Source organism: Lithobates pipiens, unplaced genomic scaffold (assembly GCF_037356315.1).
Source record: "Lithobates pipiens isolate NorthernLeopardFrog02 unplaced genomic scaffold, aLitPip1_a1.2 Scaffold_18, whole genome shotgun sequence".
In the NCBI taxonomy this organism is placed as follows: Eukaryota; Metazoa; Chordata; class Amphibia; order Anura; family Ranidae; genus Lithobates; species Lithobates pipiens.
Genome location: NW_027507758.1, coordinates 190,690,104 through 190,714,979, shown reverse-complemented (window position 1 = coordinate 190,714,979; position 24,876 = coordinate 190,690,104). Strand labels below are relative to the sequence as shown.

Sequence of the window (24,876 nt, the reverse complement as noted above, 5' to 3'; positions counted from 1 at the left end):
TATGCATGCATCATACTTACTGGAAGGAGTATAGCTGGGGAAGCCCATGGTAAAAAAAAAAAGGATCTGGATGTTCTGGTAGATCATAGACTTAGAGACATTAAAGCCTTTTTTTTTTTTTTTTTTTTTTTTAAACAAACATGTTATACTTACCTGCTCTGTGTTTTGCACAGAGCAGTCCAGATCCTCCTCTTCTTGGTTCCCACACCAGGGAACTTGCTTTCTCTGTGGGGCACCCAAGCCATGGCCCTGTGGCTCAGCCCCACCCTTCCATCTCCTGATTGGCAGCAGCGGGAGACAATGGCTCCTGTCACTGCCAAAAGCCAATTAGGAGTGAGAGTCCCTAGGAGTGGCAAGGCTCTCGTGGACATTGCTAAATTGAGATGGGGCTGCACACTTTTTTTTTTTAACCTAACCTTGTGACTTTACAACCACTCCAATAATAGCATGCAATGCCAAGTTGCAGTCTCTAAAGCTAGTAAAATATTTTTGCATTAAGAGGCATAGACTGCAAAGACGCAAAATTTTGCCCCTGTATAAATAATTAGTTAGACCTCATCTAGAATATGCAGTTCAGTTTTGGGCACCAGTTTACAAACCGTATAAGGGAAACTGGACAAAGTGCAGAGAAGAGCAACCAAACCAAAAGAGGCATGGAGGATCTACGCTGAGGGTAAAAAAATAAATAGCTGAACTGAATATTCTCTCGAGAGGCGGTGGGAGTGGTATGACCAACATGTATAAATACAACAATAAGTACAATATAGTGATCTTTGTGAAGAGTTATTCACTGTCAGGTTATTACCGTGTACAAAGGAGCACTCTTTACATCTGGAGAAAAAGATTTAACCTTCATACGGAAAGACTTCTTCACAGCTGTGCAGCCATGTGTCCCAATACACATCTATGGCACCGCCTGCAAAGGGACGTATGCAACACCTTTGCATCTCTGTGCGATAAAAACATGGCCCTGCATGGAGCACGTAGGTAAATGGTCAGGGAAACTAGGCCTAATCATTTAAAATACTTGATTTGTGTGTGTTTTTACCTGCAATTTGAATTAGTGGCATGGTTTAAGTGAAGAAGATCTAGCTAGCCATGACAAAAAGTACTCATCACTGCTCCGAAGGTTTAAAAAGTAGTTATGAGAAGTGATACTCAAAATCAGAAGCATTTCTTGCTATTGCCACTGTTAGTGGTTACCCCATTGTCATGTTATAAATTATTCAGACATTACTTTGTGGCAAGTGTGCTAAAAAAAAAAAAATTTATCTAGAAAACACACGGATCACTTTGTTTCATTCTTTTTATTTTAATGAACAGAAAAAGTGTGCAAGTCTTTCACTGGCTTGTCAGATAGCCTTGTAACAGTCCTTGTATGCGAGACAATATAATTTCATTAGTGCTAGTGCAGTTGTCTGGTCCATAGGGAGGGTCAATGCTTAGTACTCCGGCCACACGCAATGTGCTCAGTGAGTCTCCTTGTACAGTAACAGGAATATTGTTTTGCTCCAGCCAACTTTTCAAGCTCTGTTTTCTCGTCTCCAGATCTTCGCTGGAGTGTAAACTGGTTTCATAAAGGCTGAATATATGTGAAAGTCTCTTTTTAATGATGTCATCTGCTTCATTGATTGCTTCTACATTTTGTATGGCATGCCCCATTACCACCCGAACCAGTGTTTTCTGGGCTTCTTCAAAATTAGCCAGGACAACACTTAAAAAAAAAAAAAAAGTTTAAAAGAAAGCAGCTGTTATAAGACATTCTAAAGCTTTAAAATGTACAAATACTTTTATCTAAAGTGATCTGGTGTTCTCCCAGTTACCTTCTTATTTATTTGATGAAAATTATCCAAAGTTGTGTATGGCAAGAAGAAGTGGATAACTAGGATTCTCAGTTCATTTGAAGGGAAACCTAATATCAGGAGGGCAATCAATGGTTTTATGAGTGAGTGAAATGCCTTCCTCCTAACATTGAATAAAGAGATCAGCAATAGAGGAGGCAAAATGGACTTTCATGGTACAGTATAGACATACAAGAGAGAATTGTAAAAATGTATTGTACAAAACAATTGATAAAAAAAATATAAAAGGATGCTAATCAGATGAGGCATCCAATTCTCTGACACAATCTTGACAAGAGAAGATTGAAAAAATTCTGCAATATAATAATTACGGAAACAATTCTCCAGTTGCAAGCTCTACATGTTTGTCAGTGACCTGCTTCCTCAGAAGTATACTTTCAGAGAATATTAAATCTAAAAGAAACATATACAATAAGCCAATATCTAATCAGGCAGCAGAAAACTGAGGCAAATCACCAAAATAGCTACCATAGTGGTGGATCGTCATATCTATGGCCTGAATACACATAAACATACTATGTACCTTTAGAAAACCTTGGGGTATTAGGTGAAGCCAAAAAAGTGTTGTCACAGGAGTAAAAAAATACCGCAAATACCAGCGCCAAAATGTTTGGGCATCAAGAAGGCCTGTGAAAGCAATCTCCAAGGCGAGTGCAGGAACCAGGTAAAAAAAAAAAAAAAGAATGTGCAAAACAGTTTCAGAAAAATATGGAGGGAAGAAGAAAAAAAAAAAAAAAAAAAAAATGTACCATATGAAGAAAATATCCCAAAATTGGGTGTCTCTATGGCATGGATGAGATAGCATTACCCACATCATCACCCACATTTTGATAATCAATAACTCATTCTCGCTCATATATAGAGTGAGTTATTGACTCAAAATCAGTTTACTTAATCAGATCAGGCAGCGATTGCACCTGGTTTCCAGATGTTAGTGTATCATTACCGCTCACTGACTGGTTGCTAGATGTTACAGCACACATTACGGCTCACTGATTAGCTGCTAGAGGTTACAGCACATGATTTCAGCTTGTTGATTGCGGTTACTGTACATCAATGCTGCTCACTGGTTACTAGAGGTTACAGCTCATCATCTCCTCAATACCTGCACACCATGGACTGTGTGGGCAAGGGGACCCATTAATATACAGAAAACTCCTAGGACTCATGGGATCAGTGGCACCCCTGGGGGGAGGGGGGGGGGGTCGGGTAGGGAGGGTGTGACCAATGGTAACGCTGGTGTTTTTTTTTTTTATTATATACCAACTACCCATATAAAGAGGCATTTCAACACTGGCCACCAATGTAATAGAAGCATTCACAGTAACCACCAATATAAGAAGGGAGTTACACTAACGTAAGGGAAACATTCACACTGGCCACTAGTGTGAATGAAAGGATTCTACACCAAGCATCAATGTAATGAGAAGATTTACACTGACCAATGTAACTGAGATATTTAGCCTGCGTTCACATTTGTGTGTGTCGGGAACACATGCAAAATTACTTTCCTGACACCAAAGAAATGTGCTGCCCTTTAGCAGATATACAGCAGTGCCATTAATTGCTAATGGCACCCTCGCGCATCTGCTGACATGTGCCTTGTGATTTTGGAAAAGGGTTTGGGGCTTTCTTCCGCATTTGTAGCGCATATAGAAGCCCATTGAAATGAATGGGCTGCCCTACATCTTTATCCACCCTGTCAGTACACCTCTGCACCCCACACCTCCCCCATGCTCTCCACTCCAATCCCCCTCCCCTTTAACTCTACCTGCCTCCTCTGCTCAGCTTTGCACCCACCTTCCTTACCTCTATACATCCCCTCCTTGCTCACCTGTGCACCCTAAACTCTCTGCACACACCCCCCCCCCCCACCACTACGTTGTTACCAGAACAGGCTGATGGTAGGCTTAATTACCACAGTTGTAGGCAAGACTTTCAAGCATGGCCCATTATCTCCCCTGTGGGCAGCATTTAGTATAGCTGATGGTGGATATGACCTCAGGGGGGCATGATATACATTTGAATGCTGCCTCTATTTACATATGAATGCTGTAAACACAGGGTCTGCAAGTGAGTCATTGTACACAATAGGGGAGAGCAGGGCGGCATTAGTGACAGAACTTCACACAGATATCAGGACACAGCACGGGGGTAAAACCTCAAGAGACAAGGGAATTTAAACTGGGATAGTTGGCAATTATGAGGCAGCTGTTTTGGGCCCCACAACAATGAAAGGGCCCAGGGCAGCTGTCCCTTTTGCTCTGCCTTAAAGATGGCCCTGCTTGCAGTCCTTAGATGTGGTGGCTACATTACATTTTTTGTTTTTATGCTAAGTGTACTTTATACAAGTACAGAAAAATTTCACATGATCTTGTCAGAAATGTGTACTGAACCGAAACATCAATGTCATCAGCTTTCCAAACTCTGTTCTGTCAACTACAAAACCCCTTCTTAAGTAATAGAGATAGGAAGAGGAGGAGCGGTTTGTAGTCCAAACCAGGAGAGCAGCCTAGGGTGACAACGCTTCTCCACCATAGATACTGTATGGGGGGTGAGCGTTGTCACCCCTGGACAGGGAGTATTACTGACAGGAGTGGCAGGTGAAAATAAAAGGAAGGGAAAACCTGAAAACAATATATTCATTTGTTTTTGAGTTTAGATAAGCTTTAAGTTCTATTTGCTCACTTGTCAGTGTGCAAGGGCATTTAGTGTCATACTATTAGTACCTCCCCACTGGAATAAAAGTTAATTTTTTTTTTACTTTTGGCAAGACTGTCCAGAAGTTCTCAGCTGGACAGCACTGGCATTTAATCAGATGAAAGCACTGTTGAAGTATTCAGCTGTGGCTGATGCAGATAAATACAATAACCGGCACCTAACATTCCTCTATCCAACTGTTTGGTGGTGATGGGGGAATCCAACTCATTTAGCCACGCAAGGTGGCCAACTTAAATTTTAACACAAATTAATTGTCAAAAAAATATATAGACTGGAATTACGGCTGGCGATTGCATTTTTAGGTTCCTTTTGGGGTTTTTCCTTTCAGCTTTTTTAACACCTTTTCTGTCACTTTTTAAATAGCCCTTTTTTTTTCCTTCAGACTGCTAATTAAGGGGAGTGGTTAATTTGGTCACAGAGGCTTATATAAAACTTTCTGCAGAACTAATTTCTATGCCTGTTCATCTTTGAGCTTGCCACCTTTTTGCTTGCTGGAACTCAGACCTAAGTGGTGCGTTAAACAGAGTTTAAATCGGGAGATAACAGGAGTCTTCAAACCTCTAAAATTTCCGGTTAGTAATATTATTGTAACTGGGGAAAATGGGGGTTAGCAAAAACGTAAGGTTTTGTGCAGTGCACCGTGAGCCAGATATATACAACAAACGCGTCGCCCATACCCCAGACGACGTCACCGTATGACGAAACGCGCGTCGGGTGCGCTAGATGTGCTCACGCAATTACGTTGACCTTATGAATGGGTGCTCGCACGCCGGCCGGCATCTCATGCTTTTTTTTTTTTTACTTATATGTTTGTGAGTATATTTTGTTTATTTAAATAAAAATATCCTGCCTGGTTTACGCTATGGGAGGCTTTCTTTGTGTTTTCCGAGTTACCATCTAAACCATTGCCTGCTTATGTGAAAATCTCCATGGTCCATTCAAAAGTGTTTCCGCAATAGGAGTCAGGATTGGTGCAGTTTGGGTGACAAATTTAATGAGCGTTTACATACCGCCTTCTGGTAAGCGTGCATTCCCACTGATGACTAACTGGTTTCTGGCTTGGTGAAGGTGGATCGCACGGCTGACTGGCACCCTCTTAAAGAGATCTCTCTTCCATTATAAAGACTTTTTGTTTGGACTTTTTCTCATTCGTTGTGGGTCACTGGATCACTTTTTTATGGCTATAATTTTTTATTAATTTGTCACTGGATTTTTATCTTATTTAATTATAATAATTAATAATCCCTGTATTTATTGAATATAATTAATGTAAATTAAATTTATAGTCAATAATGAATTTATTCACCTTTTGAATATAATTAACTATATTAATTTAATCATATTTAACCACTTCAATACCGGGCACTTAAAGCGGAGGTCCACCCTAAAATACACTCCCAGGGCTATGTGATCCTCCCCTTCCCTAAACGCTTGGTAACCCCCTTACCTTCCAGCTGTCTTCTTTAGTTTTTTTTCTATTTCAAATTTCCTTCCACAGTGAATTCCGGAACGGGGAGGAGCCGATGCGGAACGGGGGCGGGGCTTAATCGGCAGGTCACTCGTTCCGGTCTGCCGCATGGGCTCCTGGGACTTTTTTTTTTCATGGCTGTTGACGCCGCTCGATATTGCGCTTACTGCGCATGCGCGAGATCTTTTATAGATCGGGCGGTGCATGCTGGTATTTGAGCATCACACACTCCCGGAAGAGGATGCCTGTGGGCTTCACATGCCCACAGGCAAAATGGAAACCGTCAGGAGACGGTTTTATAAAGTCATTTAGGAGGAGACAAAGGCATGCTGCTGATGCCAGAAACAACAGAAGTAAGTGTTAGCCTTCTTCATAATATTGATTTTCACTATGCCTTAAAAAAAAAAACGTTAGAAACGGTGGAATCCCGCTTTAAACACCTTCCTGCCCAGACCAATTTTGAGCTTTCAGCGCTGTCGCACTTTGAATGACAATTGCGCGGTCATGCTACACTGTACCCAAATGAAATTTTTATAACTTTTTTCCCCACAAATAGAGATTTCTTTTGGTGGTATTTGATCACCTCTGCGGTTTTTATTTTTTGCTAAACAAATAAATACCGAAAATTTTGAAAAAAAAATGTTTTTTTTTTGTTTCAGTTTCAAAACTTTGTAAATAAGTAAATTTTCTCCTTCACTGATGGGGATACACTGATGGGCAATGATAAAGCGGCACTGATGGGCACCGATGAGGTGGCACCAATGAAGTGGCACTGATGAGGTGGCATTGATGGACACTGATAGGCGACACGGATGGGCACTGATAGGTGGCACAAATTGGCACTGATAGCTGGCAAGGATGGGCGGCATGGATAGGCGGCACAGGTGGGCATGGATAGGCGGCACGGATGGGAACTGATAGGCGGCATTATACTGTACTAATGGATGCCAATCAGTGCCAAGCAATAATGCATGCCAATCAGTGATGCCCATTGTGGGCACTGATTGGCATCCATTGTGGCACTGACTGAAATCCCTGGTGGTCTAGGGTGGCATACATTACCCTTATGCGTGGCTCATAATCCTGATTACGTCATATGACATCCGATCAGGATTATGAAACCACTTTGCCACCGTCATTTTGTAATAGGGCGGGCGGCAAGTGGTTAATTTTGAGCATTTATCACTTTTTGATTGTATATGAATTGTTCTAGCTGATTTCACTTAATCTATTTGAATTATCTGATTAATTTTCATTTCTTTGCACAAACAGTAATAGCCTCAGTGGGGGGTATGTAGCGCAGCTAATTTTGTTCTTTATATGCATTTGTATTTTGGATGTGTATCACATCCTGGTAGCTGCAACTGGGTTTTTATTTTTTAATCTTTTAGATTAGGAGCGCAGTAATATTTTTTTTCTCTATGTATGTATGTATGTATGTATGTATGTATGTATGTATGTATGTATGTATGTATGTATGTATGTATGTATATGTATACACACACACACACACACACACACACACACACACACACACAGCAATGGAGCAACAGTTCCAGGATGGATACCGCTGCGACAGATGTGAGAAGGTTGCCCTTGTGGAAGCTTGCATTAGAGATCTGGCGCAACAAATTGCAATACTGGGCAGAACTGACAACATTGAAAGGGGTCCTCTGCTCACTGAGCAGGTGGCTAGTAGGGTTAATGGGGAGGGTGGAGGGGTAAGTCAGGTAGGGAGAAGGGTTAATACAGTTAGAGGGAGTGGTAGGGGCTCACGGAAAAGGGAGGCCAGCTATCAAGCTCAGAGGTGGCTGCCCAAGATGTCACTGCTCCCCCCAAGAGCCCATCTATTAGGGGTGGGTGGGGGGAGTGCAGGTAGACCTAGACAGTTGGTGGTAATCAGGGATTCAATAATCACCACTGATAGAATCATTTGTCGCCAGGATCGCCTTAACCGAGTGGTTTGCCATCTCCCTGGTGCCAGGGTTCGGCGTGTGGTGGATCGGGTTGATAAATTAATGGGAGGGGCTGGGTATGACCCAGCTATCTTGGTCCACGCTGACAGAATATATGGAAGGTCGGAGGCTCCTTAACAACCAAATTTAAAGAACTAGGCTACAAGTTGAAGGGAAGGGCCTCCAATGTGATAGTCTACCCTAGTATATATGATGCATACATATTCTTAGCCCCCAAGTGCATAAATTTACATTTATCAACATTAAACCTCACTTGCCACTTAATTGCCCAATTAGACAGTGCATTGAGGTAAGCTTGTAAACTACCTGGAAATCGACCGAAGTAATGGCACTGCTGGGACGGTTAAAAGGGCAAAAATGTATAAACCTATTACAAGACAAATTTTATGGTCCAGTTTATTTACTAGGAATGAAGCTCTGCTGGACCTGTTAATCTCAAACCATGCAGAGCTTATTACCAATATTCATATAAATACATCTGGGTAACAGTGACCATAAAATGATTTAATTTAATGTTACCTGTAAGCAATGCACACATACGGGTAAGATAAAAGCACTTTAAAAGAGACAATGTTCCAAGGATGAGGGCTGCTCTCCAGGGCTTATGCCCTGTACACACGGTTGGACTTTCCGAAGGAAAATGTGCGATCGGACTGTGTTGTGGGAAATTCCAATCATGTGTGGAACCCAATCGGACTATTTCTGGCGGAATTTCCGACAGTTTGACATCAGGATCTAAAATTTTCCGGCAACAAAATCAGATCGTTTAAATTCCGATCGTGCATAGACAATTCTGACGCACGTGCCACGCTCAGAATAAATTACGAGACGAAAGCTACTGGCCTCTTTATAGTCCTGTCGTACATCACCTCATTCTGAACGATCAGATTTTCTGACAACTTTGTGCGACTGCGTGTATGCAAGACAAGTTTGGGCCAAAATCCGTCCGGGAAAAAAATCTGATGGATTTTGTCATCGGAATGTCCGACCGTGTGTACAGAGCATTAGACTGGGAAGAAACATTGGCATCAATGGACACAGAACAGAAATGGGAATTCTTCAAAGTGAATGTATGTAAAACTTACTGCAAAGTATATTCCCATGAGCAAAAAGGCTAAAAATAAAACCTATGTGGCTCACGGACAAAGTTAAAATGGCTATAATAAAAAAGAGCTTTTAAAAATTATAAAAATAAAGGAATAACAGAATTTGTAAAAAGGAAATCAAAGATGCAAAAATTCAAAAATGGACAGATTGTAAAAGATAGGACCCCAAAAAATTCTTCAACTATATTGATAGTAAAAAAGTCAGGTCTGAGCATGTAGGCCCTTTATAAAATCTAGAGTGGGTGACGGGAAAGAGAAAACTAATTTATTAAAATATTTTATTCAGCTCTGTGTATACAAAGGGGCATGGGGGAGCTCATGTCCATAATGGGGGTGGTAGTGACACAGCCCCAATCGCTCAAAAGTGATATGGTCCATAAATATTTAGACAGAATAAAGGTGGATAAAGCACCTGGACCAGATGTCATCCACCCATGGATCTTAAAAAAATTGAGCTCTGTCATTTCAAGGCCATTGTTTCTAATATTTAGGGAGTCATTAATGACTGGAATGGTACCACTAAATTGGCGCAGGGCCAACGTGGTGCCCATATTTAAAAAGGGATCAGTCTTCACCAAGTAACTATAGACCTGTTAGTTTAACTTTTATATAGTCTGGAAAATACTGGAGAGTTTAATAAAAGTCTACATAGACAAGTTTGTGCTGGAAAAAAATATTTTAAGCAACAGACAGCATGGATTCACGAAAGACAACAACAAACAAACCTGATTTCTTTTTAAGAGGTTGTAAGTGAAACCTTGGACAGAGGGGTGGCTGTGGACGTGGTATACTTGGATTTTTCAAAAGCGTTTAACACAGTTCCCCACACTGCTAAGGTGTAAGGTAAAGTCTACAGGCTCGGAAAGATCAATTTGTAAATGTATAGAAAATGGACTAAAATGCAGAATTCAATGAGTAGTGATTAACCTCCCTGGCGGTATGATTCAGTCTGGAATTAGGTGCTGAAAGCGGTACAATTATTTTGCACGGAAATCTGGCTTTTATTTTGTAGTCCTGTAATTCTTAGGAATAACGCTCTTAAATCTGTTCAAACCAGAGTCTAGCAGACATCCCGTGTATGATAAAATTTATAATATAATAAAGAATAATAAAAATTATTCAATAATGTAATCAAATCCAAAAACACTGAAAAATTGACACTTTTTGGTTGCTATGGACAATCTCCAAATTCCAGGCAGTAAAAAAACAGTATCTATAATATAAAAGTGCATGCAGGGCACTGCACAGACCACTAGGGACAAAGGGGGTGTGTATTTTTTAATACAGCACTGTAATCTGTAAGATTACAGTACTGTGTGCTTGTGTCTTTTTACATTTTTTAATTTGCCGCCGTTCTCCGCTCCCGTGCGCCGTAACGCCACAGGGAATGGAGCTCGGCGGCATTCGGCACTGTGAATCGAGCGCAGGACGGCTCGATCACAGCGCGGTGGACATCGCTGGATCCAGGGGACAAGGTAAGTAACTCTCCCTGTGTCCTCCCCTGCATCGAGCGAAGCCATCCCGAGTCTGGCTCGGGGTTACCGCTCCCATCAGTATATTCCTACCCCGAGCCAGACTCGAGATTACCACTAGGGGGGTTAATGATTCTTACTCTGAATGGTCTAAGGTTATCAGTGGTGTACCCCAAGGTTCAGTGCTGGGACCACTATTTTTTTTATATCTTTATAAATGATATAGGGTCTGGGATTAAAAGTTGCAGATGACACTAAGCAATGCAGTGGAATAACGTCCTTTCACAATGTCTCCAATTTACAAGCTTACCTCAATGCACTGTCTAATTGGGCAATTAAGTGGCAAGTGAGGTTTAATGTTGATAAATGTAAATTTATGCACTTGGGGGCTAAGAATATGTATGCATCATATATACTAGGGAGAGTCCATAGTGGAGAAGAATCTGGGGGTTTTGGTAGATCATAAGCATAGCATGCAATGGAGAGAGGGAGAGAGAGAGAGAGAGATTAAGGGGGATATGATCAACATTTACAAATACATAAGCGGTCCATCTAGTGAACTCAGTGTACAGTTATTCACTTGAAAAGGTCATCACAGAGGAAAAAGGGGCACTCTTTACGTCTAGAGGAAAAAAAGATTTCATCTATAAATACGAAAAGGTTTCTTCACAGTAAGAGCTGTGCAAATGTAAAATAGACTCCCTCCAGAGGGGGTTCAGGCAAGCTCAGTAGAGTGCTTTAAAAAAAGGCCTGGATTCTTTCCCAAAAACGTACATAATATAACTGGGTACTAACATTTATAGGTAAAGTTGATCCAAGGAAAATCCAAATGCCTCTCGGGGGAATCAGGAAGGATTTTTTTTGCCTGCTGTAGCAAATTGGAGCATGCTTTGCTGGGTTTTATTGCATTCCTCTGAATCAACTGTGGGTTCTCTGAATCAAGTGTATTTTTTTTTTTGGTTGAACTAGATTGACTTGTTTGTTTTTTTTTCAACCTAACAAAACTATAATACTATGTAATTGTACATATATAACATAATAAATGGATTGTCCGTTGTTTTCCCACATGCTGGATGGATTTTTCCACACATGTATTGATACCCATTTATACACCAATCATGCAAGTTCATAGTTTTAATAAAAGATATTTAGTAATAATTATTATTAGTTTATTACTCTTCTTGCATTCATGCGGAATCTGGTCTACAAGATTTGTTCTCACCTGCATAGATTCATAAAAGGCCTCTTTGACACAGACTATGATCCGTTCAGGTCAGCCTGTCAGTTTTTTAGGTGGACCTCCATAGACCTCTATGGAGCCACGGATGTCAGTGGTGACATGTCTGCCGACATCCGACCCGCTCCGATCCAAAAAGTGTGATGGAGGAAAAACCTATTTTTCCATCCTGCTGCAGATCGGGTGACGACAGACTCTACGGTCAGTCTTCATCCGATCCCCCATAGGAGAGAGCAGTGCTCTGACAGGTCAGTCCCCGCACAGTGTGCAGAAACAGACCTGTGATCTGCCTGCTCAAGGGGATTGACAGAGCAATCCCCCGCTGAGCAGAGTGGGCTCCGTACACGGACATGTCCGTGTGAAGGAGCCTTAAGAGTAGAGCAGTTGTCCCATGGGTGGATCTCCGAGTACGGTTTTAAGCTGACCATAGACTGTTTGAATCTTGGCCAGTTCAGCAGGAATTAGCCTGATATTTGAACCATGTTTGGGCAAGCTAAATGTACTCACGTTGATCAATCGGTTTGGACTTTAGGTGAGATTATTGCTAGCAGCTATTATAGCTGTTTTAAGGTTGAACTGGATGGACTTGTGTCTTTTTTCAACCTGACTAACTATAACTATGTAACAATGGCTCCCATGGTTGCAGGAAAGAAAAAAATCGCTCTGGCTATGGCCAGCCTTACATTCTGTGTTTGGGGGTCAAAAAAATTTAAAATTGTATACTTACCCAACGGTAATTTTACTTTCCTGATGCAAAGCATACACAAATGGGATAGGCTCCGCCTCTTGCCCCAATCAGGACTGATTATACTATATTAGAAATGAGTTGCCTCCCCCCAGACGACATTCTCGTAACTATACTCAAATGCGAAATGCACAAGGGAGGGACCTGCATGTCGTCATGGTTTGCATCAGAAAAGGAAAATTACTGTTGGGCAAGTATACAATTTTCCGTTTTCCTGACACAGGTATGACAGCACACACGAATGGGATGTAACGCACCAACAAAACGGTTTGTAGTATATGAACCTGGTTGGTATCCTATAAAATTCCGGACCTCTGAAATTTTGCCCATGAGCACATCACCCATCTGATAAAGTGAGATTTATCTCTATCCTATAAACCCCTTAGGCTACTCTGACCCAAGATAATGCCATTGTCCTAGTGGACAGTGAAAAAAAGTCTTGTTCTGGTACTGCTGGGCCTGACCTTCTAGAGAAGGGCCACTTTGATGTATTTCTTCCGCATAGAGTGCATTACTCCAGCTTGTGGTGACGCAGACATTTCAGTTTGGACATGCCGGAAGGGTGAGGTCTTGACCCAGAAGCAAGGATGCAGACCCTCGTCTGGTGCTGGAGAGGAAGAAACCAGAGCTATTTTGTTTGATTATGGCAACAATGAGGTAGTTTACCGCTTGATGCTTGGATCTCTGAAATAAATTCTCCTAGACATGATATCCTTAAATACTGCTTTAATGTCACTGAAACTATTGAAGTAGTCTTGTTCAAGAATGGAGGAATGGAACAACGTTCCCAACACTAGTTGCACTGTAAGTTCTAAAGGGAAAAAAATGATCTGTACCGGCCTTTCAGAATGGTTTCCCCCAGATGTGCTGCAGTCACTGGAGCTCAGGAATTGAGGACCTGACCAAGACTTGACTACTGCTCAATCCCTTATCTTATATTACCTGCAGCCATCTTAATCTTTGCAGCCGAGAGCAGAGGATTCTATCCTTAAATTTTGTGAGATTTCCCATGTTCTAGTAAACCTGTATTTTACCATAGGTTCCCCTGGTTTCCAATAGTGGTGAGACCCCTCGATGAGCATTCCTAATGCGGTCTTCCAGTTGCTAGATCCAAAGTGGCTGAATTTGGATACACTTGGCTCCACTGTGTAAGGTCTTAGATCTCCGAAATAATAGAATAGGAGGTTCATGGGCCAAAGACTGTACTTTAAGGCCACCACGGCCTGTAAGGCCACCGGATCATTATTGCCCTTATCCCAGCTGTATGGCTACAGATCCTGGTTGAACTAGATGGACTTTTGTCTTTAAAACCTGCCTAACTATGTATTATGATCCTGATGAGGAGCTTGGAGATCACCGAGTCTGGTGGCTATATAGGCTAACCTGCCGACTCGGCTGGATGTTAGTAGATCCACTGCTTCCACTTCTGGTAAGCTCTTCTTGCAGGAATAACTGCCCTTCCTGAACATTGAGTTTATGGCCAAGCTGAGATTCATTTATTCCTGCAGAGCTTGTTGGTCTAGGGACTCACCCTTGACATCCAAGGCTTCATATTTTACCGTATCTGACAGGAAGTTCTGGGAAGCTAAAAACACAGCAATGAGATGACAGGTTTTACTGTTGGCAAACCTGAATGGGAGATACCTCGTCATGATGATAGGAGATTACATAACAGGCCTCCTAGGCTGTGTTGCCCAAACGACGTCCCCACTTGGGAATCACTGTACCCCTGATGTTAGGCACTTCGTCCTCCATTGGCCTATTTCATTGACCTAGGAGGTCACTGAGGTGAAAACCAAGAAAGTAAATAGACTCATGATTGGTATGCCTGGAAGTTGATAAGATTAACTATCCTTAGCCACCATCAATGGGACTAGTCCCCTATGTGGGGTAATCTTCCCTGGAATAGGAAGCAAATCTTTCACCTTAGAAGGCAGTTTATGATGTTCTCAATCTTCCAGTGCATCCAATCGACTGCATGGATTACTGCAGACTTATGTCGACCATTTGAGACAATGGGATACAAACAGATGGGATAGAGTTAGGAGTTGCCTTTACACAAGACCGAATACTGTCACCTCTGTGAGGGCAACTCTACAGCATTCTCCTGAATGTCATTATTATAATGAGATTAGTTGGGCTTCCCTCTGAATCAGGGTTTGCCAGGACCTGGAGGATGTTGAGCCACCCGTAGCTATTGTTCACATAAGGAACCTGAAAGCCCTTGCTTCTGGAAGATGGCTGCTACTGGAAGCAATGTTCTGGAAAAATGTCTTGATTATGTGGAAATGTCAAAAAGTTGTTGAGCAAACCCAAAGTGAAACTCTCAGAAGCCTGGGTGTACCGAAGTGCGTATGTACACATCAGCTAGATCTAGAGAAACTAGCTGCTTTATCTGATGGTTTGAGTGATTGGTTTCAATGACTCCATATGTTTTTTTTGGGGGGGGCGGGGGGATCTTGATCCTTCATTCCATATCTTGCCTACATCTGCTTTCCGACCAAGAACAATGAACCAATGGTTCCTGTTGGACAAGATTTGGTAACATTTGCTTAAAGCCTTGATATCTCTAAAGGACCACAGTGGCAATTATGAGTTGGAAGAGTGGAAATAAATTCTATTGACTTTGTTACTGCACAAAATACAACTCGCCAGCACACCAGGAATCTTCCGTTGTTGTGCCAGGGCTTTGTTCCAGACAGATCACATCACAAAGGCAAGTGCTGCACAGGCCCCACTGATCCTGAGCCTCCTGTCCAAATTTGCATTTGTTTCTGCAATATAACACCTACTGGGCACATTTGAGTGAAAAGGAACTTCGCTCCTCTTTGAGAGGAGCAGATTTGGGCTTAGGCAATCAAAGACTATGGATCTTCCAATCTCTTCTCAGGCCCTGCCACCACTCTTTGTTCTGGGCCTAAGTGACTAGCCCCTGATCTGCATATCACTGATTCCATCTTAAATCACATTCCATTCAACTTAGAGGTATACGCAGTCAGTGGGTTAAGCCATAGGGCTTGATTACCCACACAGAATAGGAGGAACAGCCTGCTGCCTCCATAGCGGTTGTACTGCCTCGTTGGTCACTCCAATTTCACTCATGGATCAAGCACCAGAGGCATATTACTGGCCAAGTTTGCCTTCAACTCATCTGCTGAGAACCAAATAGCCTTGGTCTACTGAAGTGAACCGCAAAGCAGGCCACACCATATTCCCTAACAGTAGTATAAACCTTAATTTCCAATCCATATTGCTGTTCCCATGGCTCTATAAAGGCTATTGTGTTATCTGCTGGCAGACTGGCACTTTTGGCTAGTCTGATGAAGATGACTTGGCTTGGCTAACCGCCTCTGCAGTAAAAGTTGGGCTTTACAGACAGGATCTTGCATCCTCTGTTAGCATGAGAGCACATCTTGCCAATCTGATGAATGCTCATTGGCCTGCTGTTTTTGAGGCAGGAGGTACCCTTTAAACAAAGTTAGCTGTTTGATTAGGTTAGTACCTCAGCGGTAGCGACTAGAGGTCCACCCAGTCAGTTTGCACTTGTGTGAACACATCTGCCTTTGTGTTTACTGCCACCTGATATACAACTTGGCATAGTATATTGGTGGGCCCGTCAGCTAACCTCACTCCCCATTCTGCCCAGGATGGTCCTTATTGTGGTTTCCTTTAGTCTACCTCTTCTGGCAGCACTTTGAATGTATAGCAGTTTTGAGAGACAAACAGGACCTGTCACTGTTGGAAGAACAAGTTGCCACTTATCCTTTGGTGAGTGGTGCTGGCATTTAAGAGCTGGGAGAGTTTTACAATCCATACTGCCCACGCACTTTATTTTTTACGATAGGATACCTACCTGACCCTCACCTTATTGATCATGGCTGGTCTCTGGGTAAGCTTATGGCTCAAGATACGAGCTGCAGGTTTGTGGTCATAATAAATACCTGGAAGTACTGGCTAGGACATAGCCTTAATACAATTTCAGTGGCCATCCACACACCCATTCACAGACATTGAAGCCACAAATGGACCTGTATGCTTGTGAGCAAGGGTTAAACCCTTAGACAGGCGTAATTTCAGATAGTAGTGTAATAAACCGATTACTTAACAACCGGCCCATAGCCAAATGACAGCTACGGGGCGGTTGCTTAACTCTGGGAGGGCGTACAATGACGTCCTCCCAGAATTCCACTCTTGCGCGCACTCGAACATCATCGAACATCATCGCGGCCGTTTACCACATGATCGCTCCGTCAAATGACGGAGCGATCACTTGTATACAAACCGGCGTCGTGTCATGACGCTGGTTCCTCCCTCCCCCTCTCTGTACCGATCGGTACAGTGTGAGAGGGGAGAGATTGGTGGCCCAGCCATACTTGGTGGTATGCTACAAAAAACTCGGTGATACCCAGCCATCGTCTGTACTCGGGCTCTGTATGTGGACAGGCTGTGGAAGTCTCACACATGTGGTATCACTGTACTCAGGAGGCATAGGAGAATCTATTTTGGGGTGTCATTTTTAGTATGTACATGCAATATGTTAGAAATATTGTATAAATGGACAACTTTATGTAAAAAAAAAAAATAATATTATATTGACCCTATATCTCACTGTTAAGAGGACCTGTCATGCCATATTCCTATTACAAGGGATGTTTACGTTCCTTGTAATATGAAAAATGATCAAAAAATGTATTTTTGGGGAAAAAAAAAAGTGTCTAACTAAAATAAAGTAAAAAGGAACAATAAAAAAAAATAAAAAAAAAATTTAAAGCACCCCTGTCCCCGTGTGCTCGCCTGCAGAAGCGAGCGCATACGCAAGTCCCGCCCACATATGAAAACGGTGTTCAAAGCACACAGGGAGGCATCGCTGCGAACGTTAGAGGAGGTCTAGGGCCAAAATGGTTGCTCTCACTCTAACTCAAAACATGTAACCAGTAAAAAAAAAATTAAAAGTGTCGCCTATGAGGATTTTAAAGTATCGAAGTTTGGCACCATTCCACGAGTGTGTGCAATTGTGAAGGGTGACAAGTTAGGTATCTATTTACTCGGTGTAACTTCATCTTTCACATTATGCAAAAACATTGGGCTAACTTTACGGTTTTGTTTTTTTTAAAAACACAAAACTGTTTTGTTCCCCCCCCCCCCCCCCAAAAAATAAAATAAAAAACACGTTAGAAAAATTTGCTGCACAAATACCGTGCGAGATAAAAAGTTGCTGCGACCGTCATTGTATTCTCTAGGGTCTTTGCTAAAAACACACATAATAATATAATGTTTTGGGGTTCTATGTAATTTTCCAGCAAATAAATTGTATTTACATGTAGGAGAGTAATGTCAGAATTGGTCTGGGTGCTCCAAAACACCTGATGGTGCTCCCTGCATGTTGGGCCTCTGTATGTGGCCACGCTGTGTAAAAGTCTCACACATGTGGTATCGCCATACACGGGAATAATAGCAGAATTTGTTTTGGGGTATAATTTGTGGTATGCATATGCTGTGCGAGAGAAATAGCCTAATATGACAATTTTGAGGGGGAAAAAAAAATTTACAAAAAAAACCTTGATTTTGCAAAGAATTGTGGGGAAAAAATAAAAAATAAAAAACACAACAACTTCAAAAAACTCACCATGCCTCTTACTAAATACCTTGGAATGTCTTCTTTCCAAAAAGGGATCATTTGGGGGGTATTTGTACTTTTCTGGCATGTTAGGGTCTCAAGAAATGAGATAGGCCGTCAGTACTTCAGGTGTGATCAATTTTCAGATATTGGCACCATAGCTTGTGGACTCTATAACTTTCACAAAGACCAAATAATATCCACCAATTTGTACTTATTTTTACCAAAAGGTATGTAGTAGTAAACATTTTGGCCAAAATGTATGAAGAAAAAATTACTGATTTGCTGAATTTTATAAAAAAAAAAAAAAAAAAAAAAAAAAAAAAGTCTCTCTTTTACAGAATTTTCAGTCTTTTTTCTTATAGCACAAAAATTTTTAAAAAAAAACAGCGGTGATTAAATACCACCAAAAGAAAGCTCCATTTGTACAAATTTTTTTTTATAGGTACAGTGTTGCATGCCTGAGTAATTGTCATTCAAAATGTCAGAGCACCGAAAGCTAAAAATTGGTCTGGTTATTAAGGGGGTTTAAGTGCCCAGTGGTCAAGGGGTTAAAGCACTGTAACTTAAGCAGAACACTGAATTTTTTGATGCTGGCATTTAGACATAATAGGTTAATGCATAGCAATCATTACGCACATCGCACCCAAAAGCAAACCTTAAACGCATAGCAGCAACATAAATGCATAGCAGTGGCATCCATACCGAACCATCACTCTGTCATAAGCAGCACAAGGAAGGGTCAATATACCTGGCAGGATCACCTAGGTAGGCAACTGCCCTGTAAAAGTTTAAAAACAGCAAATCCAAGCATTAGAGCATTGACCCAGTGATCTCAAATCCTGTAAAGCCAGGCATTGCTGAGGTAATAGTAAAGACTCAACTTTGCAGCAAACACCTGTATATTCAGTTCATGCATTAGTAGTCCTACAGACAAACAAAATCTGTGAAATGAGACAGAACTATACACAGCAGTTTAACCTACTTTGGCAGCATTTATATTAAAGCGGGAGTCCGCCGGGACTCCGCGTTTTTTTTTTTTTTTTTTTTTTTAAAGCCAGCAGCTACAAAATACTACAGCTGCTGACTTTTAAAATAGTGACACTTACCTGTCCAGCGCGCCCGCGATGTCGGCACCCAAAGCCGATCTCCCGATCGTCTCTTGGGTGCTGCCGCCGCCATCTTGGGTATGGGAATCAGGAAGTGGAGCCTTTCGGCTTCATTTCCCGGTTCCCTACTGCGCATGCGCGAGTCGCGCTGCGCAATAAGGACGGTCCCCGCTGCCTCTGGGATCTGTGTGTTTCCCAGCAGGCAGCGGGGGACTTTCGGAAAGGGGCGTAATCTACGCCCCTTTCCGCAGAGAGCTATCCCGGAAGTGGGTGCAGATACCTGCACCCCCTCCCCCCTGAAAGGTGCCAATTGTAGCGCCGGAGGGGGGGGGGGGAGGGTTCCGATGAGCGGAAGGTCCACTTTAGGGTGGACCTCCGCTTTAACAGCATAACGATTCAGACACACCATGACAGCCCATGGAAAGCTTACCTGCTCTGTGCAGCGCCTCTTCCTGACTGGGTCTAAGGGGGGGTGATGGGAGAGGCTCAATTCCTGAACGGATGGCCACCAATCCATTCCCAGGCAGTGTCCTGGGGCTCCCAGACGCTACTACAGCAGGACAGCAGTTACCCCAACATCATCTTGCTGCTCCCTGCCGACTGAAAATGAAGTCCAGCCACAAGAAGCAGACAAGGAACCATCTTGGAAGGGGGCAGCCCTGACAACATTGCAACATCTTTGCAAGGGAAACCAACATACCCAAAGCCAGACTAATAAAAATGTGTGTGTGTGGGGCCACAACTCACCAAGGAGGAGAGGCTGGATCAGTCCTAACCCAACCACAAGGCAGAACGGTTTTACCTGCATCCAGAGACTAGTATCACAGCCCCCCAGTATCTGGGGGGGGGTTATTATATATGAATTTGTCACATTTAATGTACTGTATATTGTATATACATACAATGTATCAATACGTGTAAATATAAATTAAATCTGCAAGAATGCATATCACATCATTTTTCGTCACAGATTTTGTTATGAAGATTTGTTATGAGTTTGTTATTGTTATTTAAGTTATAGATATTTAGCAAGTGCTTCTTTATCTTTGATCTGCATTTGTGTGGTTATTTGAAGGCAGCAGCTTTGTTATACAGATATCCATGTTGTAATGCGCTGCGTAAACTGTTGGCACTATATAAATCTTGAATAATAATAACAGAGGTGCAGTGTAATTTGGTATAGATTAAGTTTGAAAAATACCACCTTCACGATGACCAACAATTTTTCAGATATTGAATGCAGCCACAGTTAGTATCATCCATTCACTCTACAGAAACCAAATAAAATATGGGGATTTAGAAGCCACCCATATTTACCTAACCTACAGACCAGCAACAAAAGCCCACAGGAAAACGTTCTACCTGTACAAGAGCAACACTCCTTTCAACTGAAATTGACTAATAAAAGGTGTGGCATGTAACTGAAGAATGGTGCATCTATTATTTAAGTGCTATATATTGGGTGGAGTAGCAATGCATTGTTGGTATGCAATGAACTTTACATATGTAAAACAGGATATGTAAAGTTGGAGGTTTGGGTCTCAAGTCTTCTACTGCATTCAGGAAGAAAATGTTTAGCACAGTTTTTTTTATTTTTTATTTTTTGTGTGTTATTCCAGAGAAGCAAGTTGTTTGGGAAGACATGAAATTAACTTAGGAGTTACAGCTATTATCAAGTACAATGAATACTTGTATGAGATGAGCATGAAAAGAATAAAATGTTTTCCTGCTTACTCTTGCTTAGTAACAAAATATGGAAAAGAAAAAAATATCACTATTTGAATTTAACACTTGACTTTCAGAAGAATTACCCCAATCCCCCAAATAAAATACTTTTTTCCCCCACAAATAGAGCTTTCTTTTGGTGGTATTTGATTACCCCTGCTTTATATTTTGGGCTATAAAAAAAATTCACTTTCTGCTATAAAAACATCCGGATAAAAAAAAAAAAATCTAATTTCTTAATAAAATTTAAGTCAGTATGTATTCGGCTACATATTTCTGGTAAAAAAAAATCCTAATAATTATATACTGATTGGTTTGCGCAAAAGTTATAGTGTCTACAAACTATGGAATATTTTTTTTTTCTATTTTACTAGTAATGGCAGCGATCAGAGACTTATAGCAGGACTGCGATATTGTGGCGGACATTCTGTGATCAGTGTTAAAAAAAAATATGCACTGTACTAATGACATTGGCTGGGAAGGGGTTAACTGTGTGCCTAGCCTATAGCTACATGATCTGGTGCACAGGTGCTGCCCTGTAGCAATAAAACTGCTATAGGATAGACCTGAAGTGGTTAAAGGGTAACCAAATTTGGTACCTTTTAAATCTGTGCACTGTTTTTGCAGAATATAAATAAAAATTGTTATAGTCTTGTGACAGTCTGACAGTGTACACGCTGTCTTATCTGTGGATAATGATCATCCACTATGAACTGAATGACAACAGCCAGGTGGTTAAAAAGGAGTCTAAGGCCTGGCCATACATGGTTCAAATCTCAGCCAGTTCAGCAGGAGACAGCGGAGATTCAAACAGTTAATGGGGAGGCTAAATGTACCAAATTGATCAAACAACCTGGGTACAACCAGCCCGCCGGATTCTCTTGCAATTATCGCTAGCGGCTGCTATAGATGGCTGAACAGTAACTACATCTTTCACTATTCAGCCATTCAGGTACCAGAAGAATATAATAGTGGGCAGTGGAGATTGATTTGGTCTTGTTCAGCTTGCATTCACAATAGTCACCAATATTTGTTTCAGCTAAAAACAGGAGAAATTATCTGGGAAATATATTCATTTTTTTTACAGTTCCCAGATCAAGTTCTCCTGTGTTTATATGTGCTTACATACAGGGTATCTAACGTGGACACAGAATTATACCACAAAAAAAAAAACAAAAAAAAAAAAACACTATATTTATTACAAGTACTTATAGCGCTGTCAATTTACGCAGCGCTTTACATATTTATATTGTACATATCAGTCCCTACCCTCAAGGAGCTTACAATCTAAGGTCCCTAACTCACATTCATACCTACAGTACACATACTAGGGCCAATTTAGACAGGAAGCAATTAACCTACCTGCATGTTTTTGGAGTGTGGGAGGAAACCAGGGTACCCAGAGGAACCTACACAGGCACAGGGAGACAGGCAAACTCCAGGCATGTAGTGCTGTGGTTGAGATTCAAACCAACAACCCTAGTGCTGCTAGGCAGAAGTGCTAACCACTTAGCCACTGTGCTGCCCGATGATATATGCATTCAGAAATGCCCTATAAACCATACAAGAACGTTTGACAGTGCCAGCGTGAACGAGACCTACTTTTGGAGTATCAGCAAAAAATTCCGTATGAGTCCAGACATTCACCACCCAATATCAAGGAAGTGACTGATTTGAGTCTTACTTGTAACAATCGGGCAGTGTATGAGTTAAATCCTGACCAATCACAGCACACAGAATGAGCTACAACTGCATATTCTCTCATATAAACACACAGGTCATTTAGTAAGTGCATTACTCCATGGGGGTTATTTACTAAAGGAGTAGAAACAATCACCCATATAGCTATCACTACAGTCATCCAAGCATTTATTTTTCTAGTTCTCTAGTACCTTACACATGACAGGGTATTCAAAATAAACGTAGCTTCACGTTATTTAATAACCCACGTTAAAGTGGTCTTACTTGAGAAGTTGGGGGGGGGGGGGGATACATATCCACCTCTATGACTGCAGCAGTCCTCCAGCGCTCTAATGCCCTGTATACACGGTCAGACTTTCCAACAGAAAATGTGCGATTGGATCGTGTTGTCAGAAAATCCGATCATGTGTGGGCTCCATTGGACTTTTTCCATCGGAATTTCTAACACACCAAGTTTGAGAGCGGGATCTAAAATTTTCCGACAACAAAATCCGATCGTTTAAATTCTGATTGTGTGTAGACAATTCAGACGGACAAAGTGCCACGCATGCTCAGTATAAATTACGAGACAAAAGCTATTGGATACTGCCTTCTTTATAGTCCTGTCGTACGTGTTTTACATCACCTCGTTCTGAATGATCAGATTTTCCAAAAACTTTGTGCGACCGTGCGTATGCAACACAAGTTTGGGAAAAAAATCTGACGGATTTTGTCGTTGGAATGTCCGACCGTGTGTACAGGGCATAAGACTGAAAACTAAGCAATCAAATCATCACTAATCACTGTCAGTCACCAACTCTCTGCTCTGACCCTCCTCTGCTCATTGGAACACCAGGCTGGAAAGGGCTCTGCCAGTCAGACATCCGGGCGGATCCAGACATTGTCGGGATCCTTCCAGAACCTGGAGCAGCTCTGTGATGTTAGTCCACTAATGGCCGATTCTGGGCCACAAGAGTGCAAAAATGCAATCCTGTGACCCAGAATAGAAGTATGACCAAAAAAGCTTTGGCCATGCTTTTTTTTTAAGCCCATAATCAAATATTTGTAATCTTTCACCGTACAAATTCTTAAGATACGGTGGCTGCATTAGTTTTCTTTTCTAGGCTCTTTATTTTTACCTGGTGATCTGGCCAGCTACATCTGTTTTTTCAATGGAACAAGCTGTCCTGCAGATGTAAAAGTTAGAGCACAGCCATTTACTACTGACGCAGGTGCTTAGAATAATCAACTTTTAAGAAAAACCTTTATCCCAAAAGGGAAAAAGTACCAGTTACTTACCGGTAACTGTCTTTCTGGGAAATCTTCCAGGACGGCACACCTGAGAGATGAGAGGCTCCTCCCTACAGGAAACACAATCAATCGACAGCTGTTTTAAGTCCCCACCCTTCCCCTTGATCCTCAGTTTGTAGAGAAGTAACTCCTGAACCAGGTTCACAAGGGAAATCATTCCTCATAGGTACTCACCTTCTAGTGTTCTAGAATTTTCCCTCCTCCAAGGGGCGGGAAGTAGGCCTGCCGTCCTGGAAGATTTCCCAGAAAGACAGTTACCGGTAAGTAACTGGTACTTTTCTCAAGTCATCTTCCAGGACGGCACACCTGAGAGGATAAACAAGTACCTCAGGCCTACCTTAGGGTGGGGCCACTGCAAAACCCTCTTGGCGAACCTTGGCTCTGCAGTGAGCTTTACCTCCACTCCATACGCTCATATGCTTGATGAAGGCATCTTAGCTGGATCATGCGGCTGATCTGCAGGTCTGCTCCACAGATGTTCCTGCTTTTTCCGCTTCAGATGCAGTATCTAGGTGAAATGGGCTCTTAAAAATGGAATCAGAAAACATGTTAAACTTGTAGGTTAGCAATGTTGCCTATCTCACACATCTAACAACCATGGCCTATTATGCCTGTAGGTGCTACTTAGAACCACTAAAAAGATAAATAAGAGACCTGTGTAAGACAAGGACACTACATTAATCAATAAGAGGGCCTGTCTTAACACTATCCTGTTGAGGGAAATAAAACTGCTTCCTTTTTATCTTTATGTCAGCAAAAGACTAAAGGGAAGCCTACTTAAGGGAAATAGATTAACAGAAGCTTGAACCCTGGGTTTAAGGCACGCCCAATCTATGTCCTTACTTAC

The 24,876-nt window shown here is 41.8% G+C and overlaps 1 protein-coding gene across 4 annotated transcripts in view; it reads right to left on the bottom strand.

Moving 5' to 3' along the window:
• Window positions 1-1,292: 1,292 nt before the first annotated feature.
• GEMIN6 (gem nuclear organelle associated protein 6) overlaps window positions 1,293-24,876 on the bottom strand; it is a 33,852-nt gene continuing 10,268 nt past the window's right edge. For 3 of the 4 annotated variants that reach the window (XM_077486470.1, XM_077486468.1, XM_077486469.1), the window contains exons 3-4: window positions 18,956-18,985; window positions 1,293-1,714 (exon numbers count right to left, since the gene is read on the bottom strand). In XM_077486470.1, the coding sequence (XP_077342596.1) occupies window positions 1,342-1,714; window positions 18,956-18,985 (403 nt within the window). In that variant the 3' untranslated portion in view covers window positions 1,293-1,341. The remainder of the gene's footprint in view (window positions 1,715-18,955; window positions 18,986-24,876) is intronic. The other variant, XM_077486471.1, reaches the window with a different exon arrangement.